Source organism: Humulus lupulus, chromosome 8 (assembly GCF_963169125.1).
Source record: "Humulus lupulus chromosome 8, drHumLupu1.1, whole genome shotgun sequence".
Taxonomy (NCBI): Eukaryota; Viridiplantae; Streptophyta; class Magnoliopsida; order Rosales; family Cannabaceae; genus Humulus; species Humulus lupulus.
The window spans coordinates 114065492-114072237 of NC_084800.1; the positions used below are offsets into that span (position 1 = coordinate 114065492).

The following is a 6746-nucleotide window of genomic DNA, read 5'->3' on the forward strand; positions in this document are numbered from 1 at the left end:
TACAAAGTGTGACAAATCATATTTTGTCACATTGTTTAATCAAACATTATTTTATATTATACGTGTTGTATTTTGTACTCTCAAGATCACAAATCAACAGTTAGATAGACTAATATATGTATATTTATGAGACAATTTCTAACAATGTATAACTCATGAAACAATGCACAACAGAAATATTTGAATCAAAGAATAGAAATAGAACAATACACAGTAGGTTTATACTGGTTCAAAGACTAGTTTCCTAGTCTTCTAAGTCAGTTTTGGAACTTCATCATGGAAGTTTTTATTGATCATCAATGGAGAAAACATAAAGTGTGGCTATCCAACAAGCACTCAAACTCAGTGAAATATCACTCACTCACCCGTATGAAACGACATTATTCTCTTGTAAACTGTGGTTGATCCACATCTAATCTAATCTAATCCGTATGAAACGACAAAAGGCAGCCATCAGCCACAACACATGGGTGTCAATGTCGATCAGTAGTCGAAAATGGCAAAATCGGTGATATAATAAAGACAACAAATTCCCATTTTTATATAAACCCAAAAAAGAGACAAGCTCCACAGGGATGGATTGGAAAAATCGCACAGAGAGGTTACAAATGGCCAAGGTCAGAATGGGTCAAATGCACGAGTTGCTGCAAAGAACACGGCGTGATTGGCGATCACATTCTTATTAATTATGCCAAACACATTGCTCGTGGTGGGAACTCACGCCTAATTTCTCTTCAACTTTTTAATCCCATACCCATACCCATATCTAATGACTACTACTCTACTTTATTAATAAACATTACACTATGTCACTCTTCTATTTAAATATTTTTCATCTAATGATGATGATGATATGATGATTACATTTCTTTCCGTTTCCTAATTCCTACTAAGTGGGTGGGAGATCACTCATTGTAGTTTCAACTTTGGACCCCATATATTATTTGAACAATATACATACATATATCTATATATAATTAATATGTCTGTATACTCAGTCTTCATTAGAGATGCTTTTTGTATAAACTCAAGTATTTGCATCCCTGCACGAGTGGTGGCGCGTGATATGCTACTAAATGGAATCCTAAACAATTTTGAATTTTTTTTATTAATATTATCAATAATTAATTTTCAATTATTATAATTGGAGGTTATGATTAACTCCAAAATATTATGTAATAAACTCCGCAATTTCCAAGATCATATATATTTTTTGCCCATGTATAGCCAAAATAATAAATACCTGTGAGTCATGTAAACGTGAGATGTTGCTGGTAGATAACACCACATATGATTTTATAATAAGAATAATAATAAGAGACGCCGTAGATTGCAGAGATCGGCATTAAATATATTTAGAAGATTACTAGAATATGAAAAGTAAAATAGCTATTATCCTTTGATTTATGAAGTAGTCCATGGGAGCTCGTTTTGTTCCATCAATTAAAATTTCAAACAAGTCACAGTCCTATTATCTGTTAGCAATTGTGGAATTTTTCGGTTGATTTTTGAGTACCTACTTGTATTAATTTCAACTCCCAGTGCAATCCTCTTTGGACATTTTGAAACCTTGACAATTTAAATAACTCAAAATTGATTAATAATTTCACACATGCATGTAGGATATTGGACTTTTTTTTTTTCTTTTCAATTTTTTTTATTAAAGTTTGTTTGAAATAGAAGAAAACCCTTCCCTAAAATACTTCATATATGGGAGAAAGAAGAATACAGGTAGCACATAGAAATAAGAATTTACATTTCCGTAGAAAATGTGTTCAAGTGTACAAGTTCAGTGCTTCATTTTTGAACTCCATGAGTTCGGTTTCATCATCCATTAATTTGTCACTATAATCAGAAAATTTAAATAAATATTCTATAATACTCTAATGTGCAGACATAGACATAGGATACCTTTTTAATTTTTTTTTCATGTTGTAACATTATTGTTATTATTTATATACTTCATTTTGTAATATGAAGTATTGTCACCTCCAATTGTTTTTGGATAAGAAAAGGTAATAACCTGCTGAAACATTATTTTTGAAAACATGAGAACGTGCATAACACGATCATTTAAGGCTCCTGACTTTGCTCTCTTTGGCATTACGTGTCACAATTGCATAAACAGTTACATTAACTGAATAGACAAATCATACATTAATCTGTTGCCATATATAAACAAAAAAAAACAAGATATTTTTTCTTCTTCTAGTATGCTGAGTATTTTAACTAAAAATTAATAATTATAGTAAAAGACCCTGGTTATATTCGATTATTCTCCCCTGAACAAAACTAGAAATATTAATTGAATAAATAAAAAACAACATACAGCTAACAAGTTCAGGCATCCTATCTCCTTATTTGGCCTGAGAATAATAATAAGTATAGAACAAAATTAGATTGAGTGTGTAAGTAGTTTCCTAACAACTATTATTATTAATTGAAACCTCAATTAAAAGTGTCGGCCGCATGCTCCGGCATCCGACATCGTATCGCCGACATTTTGAATCATAATCAAAGGCGGCGATCATCATCTTTACTCCTTATCCGTTGGATTTGCTATAATGTGAAATGTATTTGGCCGTTGGATATATATATCTATGAACGCTGCTGTAGAAGGCAGCAAAGTGCCCCAACCCATGGGGACATCAACTATTCATATATATCCTTTTGCTTTATATATATATATATATATATATTAAATTTTTGGGTGTGTTTTGCTTTTTGTTTTTTTTATGGCGTATGATGAAGGGGATTTGTTTGTTGTGGTGAAACTTATCTGAGTAGTTGTAACTTGTAAATGTGTGTGACTTGCTGCCTAAATAAGTTGGGTTCAACTTGGCAATTGTTATTATTATTGTGAGGTTGACTATGTGAAGAAAGATTTATGATGAAGGCATGGCCAAAGGCAAGTTAACGAAGCAGCATACAATCAAAATCGACATGCCTCCTACTGCAGGACTAAATTTCACTTTCACATTTCATATATACTAATTATAACACATGCACAAAATTTTGTCTAATTTTTAGCTCCATAATTCATGTCAAACTAATAAGTACTTCACGTGTTATAAAATTAAAAAATTACTAGTCTCAAAATTTAAATGATGTGATATGGTTGTACATAATTAGAAATTAACTATAATTATGGTTTTAGGAATTTAATTTCGAATTCATTTATATTAGTCAAACTAATAATCTTGTTAACTCAGTAGATTAGATTGTAAACAAAGTCCCACTAACAGAGGAAGTGAGGAGCTCTCTTGCTTGAAAACTACAAAGCCTTAAACTTGACCCTTTTCTAATAATAAACTAATAAAAAGAAAAACATATATAAATACTCTCTAAACCGAATCAAATGAGATTCACTTAGGTACGTCTCACTCACCCTCTCCTCTCGTCTCCTCTCCTATATCATCAAATAAAAAACCAAGTCCAAACAAAATTTTCTCAAAGAGAGAAAATAAGAGAGCGTGCAAACACGACATAGACAAAGCGAACCACGTTAGAGAAAGGCCTCTTGGTCGGTTGGTAATGTCCTCTAACTGAAGCCTTCATACCCTCTCTCTCTCTCTCTCCATCCCTTTGAGTCCAAGGCTCTTTCTCTCTTATCTTACTACTACGCCTTACTACTCTTAAGATTATTATTATTGTTCTCTCTCCCAAACCATCAAAACAAAACACTCTGCTCTCTTCTCTTCAGTCCTACGCACACCTTTCTCTCTGCACCAAATTTTATTTTAATTTTCTTCTAATGAGGAAACTCTGTCCCAATTTCGACCGCGAAGATGGTCTCGAAACTGTCCTCGAGGTTCCAATCCCGGAGGAAATGTTTGCTTCCAAGACCAGTAATATAATATCATGGCAGAACATGAAGGCTTGGATGAGATCATCTCATCCGTCCAATATGACAGCCCTCTTCGGTGGCCGCAACGCCGAGATCCAGCTCTTGTTAGGAGTTGTGGGAGCTCCGCTGATCCCTATACCAATCTCTTGTGATCACGAACTTATCAGCCGTAATATCAAAGACCATCCCATCGTAAGTACTATATAAATATATATATATATAAATCGTTATAGAGTTTAATTATATTCTAACTTATTATAGTATGCGTGTGTGTATTACAGGAGGCTTCGATGGCGAAATACATAGTGAAGCAATACACGGCGGCGGTTGGGGGAGAGAAGGCTTTGAGTTCAATAGAGAGCATGTATGCTATGGGGAAGGTGAGAATGGGAGCTTCGGAGTTTTGCTCAGGAGAGAAGAATGTAAAGGCCATGAAAGTGAAGAACTTGAGATCTTCCTTACAAGGAGGGGAGATGGGAGGTTTTGTGCTGTGGCAGAAGGGACCGGAGCTCTGGTGTTTGGAGTTGGTGGTTTCCGGCTGCAAGATCAGCGCCGGGAGTGATGGGAAGGTCGCTTGGAGGCAGACCCCATGGCACCACTCTCACGCTTCTCGTGGCCCACCTCGGCCCCTTAGACGTTTTCTTCAGGTGCTTTTTCTTTTTCTGCTTTTACGTGTTACGTAATAGTAAAAAACACAAAGTACTAGAGTAATATAAAGTCATGCCATTGTATTCACATAAAGTGCTTTAGTCTTAATAAGTAATTAAATGAAGGTATTTTGAAAGTATATATTTATTGTTATTAATCGTTAGATTACGGTTGATATTGATGATCCATAAAAATGACAAATTTTTTTTTAATAAAGGGGTAGGTGATTTCTTTACAAAAGTTGATGGGACACATCAATATTAGCAATTAGTGGGCTCTTTCCTAGGTGATTTCCATGGTTTTGTGTTTATACACATAGCTGGACCCAACAACTAAAGTGTTTTCATTTGGAGATTTCGTAGACTTCATCTAGGAAAGTACCAAGTCCTAAATTCCATGTTTGTTCAGCTCGGTTAACCAACTCTGGCCCACAGGCTAATGCGTCTTTATTTCTTAACTCAAAACGTGCTTTCACAATTCAATCTTAACTTGGTCAAATCCTACAACTGCTCTCTAGACTTTTGGAGTAATTAAAAAATATATATTTTAAAGTCAAACATTCTAAATGCGAATATACAACTGAAGAATAAAATAACAAACAAACGAATCAAGAATGTTTTTCTTTACCAGCTAGACACCAATAAAAAATAACACTTGGGTATACATGTTTAATTGGTTAGATACATAGTAGATCACAGGGTTGTTGGTTGTTGATTTAGTATATATGAATTCTTAGTATTCTGGATTTGGATAAGGTATTTTTTTGTGATATTCGTTTGGAGTAAGGAAATCTAAAGCCCACTCAATTTGTTAGCCTGGCATTAAACAAGGCTCAACCTATACAACAAAACCAGCTATTACTTGTATACTATAGAAAGAAAGAAAAAAAAAACTATATTGGATACTTGCTCACATTAAAACTTTTGTTCTTCTTGGTGCAATATATACTAATTAATACAAGAATTTCATACTGAAACAGGGTCTTGATCCAAGTTCTACAGCAAATTTGTTCTCCAACTCAGTTTGTGTTGGTGAGAAAGCAATAAACGACGAAGATTGTTTCATCCTAAAACTGGAAGCCGATTCATCAACTCTAAAAGCAAGAAGCAGCAACAACGTCGAGATAATACGACACACCATATGGGGCTACTTCAGCCAGAGAACAGGTCTCTTGGTACAACTCGAAGACTCTCATCTCCTCAGAATCAAAGCCTCCGGAAACAACGACAACATATTCTGGGAAACGACAATGGAGTCTTTGATCCAAGATTACCGAACCATCGACGGTGTAAACATCGCTCACTCTGGTAGAACCACGGTCTCGCTATTTCGATTCGGCGAAAACTCGACCGGCCATTCGAGGACGAGAATGGAGGAAGTTTGGGAAATTGAAGAAGTGGATTTTAACATAAAGGGACTGTCAATGGAATGTTTCTTGCCTCCTGGTGATCTTAAGAAAGAGGAAGAAGGATGTGGTTTAGTGACTAGTAGTACTAATCCAAAGTTACCATTCAAAATTCGATCTGCTTCTTCTAGGATTAGTGCTTCCAAAGTGGCCGCCATTGATTTAAATGAGGAGGAAGATCATGAGAACTTTGTTAGTACTAGTGATGAAGATGAATAAGTGTAAATTTTTGGTTTTATTGGTTTCTAATTTTGTACATAGCAAAGCAACATATATAAAATAGCCTTCATTCCATCATTGTATTATTTATACATGTTTTGGTAATAGATGAGCATCTATAAATTAGTCACATTTTGTACGATATGAAACACGACTATTTTGATTTATGCTCTGTTTGCAATTTTCTTCTTTCGTTCTACAATGTTACTAATTAGAGTTTTCACGTCATTCATCACTAATGTAATTAAAAGAAACTTTATACGTTGGCATTAAAGAGACTAAAACAGACGATGATAATTTTGTTTTTTTACCAATGAGAGAGTTTCCAAATCAATTTTGAAACATTTCATGATGGTCTCTCTTCATATTTGAATTCTCTTTGTTTTCTTTGGAATATTGACTTCAATCTTAATTTTTTTACTTTTCCTTCTTGAATTGCAGCAGCAGAGGAACAATTATTTTAATTTTAATGTTTTTCCTGTCTCAAGAGATAAACGTTTGGTCGCCATGTAATGCTACTACTCACTCTCTGTTTAGTAATTTTGCTTTTGCAAAATAAAATTATATGTTATAAGCTATTTAAAACTAGTATATCTACTTTCATGATCTTTATCACGGACTTCTTCT

At 34.2% G+C, this 6746-nt stretch overlaps 1 protein-coding gene across 1 annotated transcript; it reads left to right on the forward strand.

The window, feature by feature from the left end:
- Positions 1 to 3390: 3390 nt before the first annotated feature.
- On the forward strand, positions 3391 to 6300 carry LOC133798338 (uncharacterized). Its single transcript, XM_062236574.1, has 3 exons — positions 3391 to 4039; positions 4129 to 4494; positions 5475 to 6300. The coding sequence occupies exons 1-3, from the start codon at positions 3755 to 3757 to the stop codon at positions 6117 to 6119; spliced, it is 1296 nt and encodes a 431-aa protein (XP_062092558.1). The 5' UTR covers positions 3391 to 3754; the 3' UTR covers positions 6120 to 6300.
- The last annotated feature ends 446 nt before the right edge of the window (positions 6301 to 6746 follow it).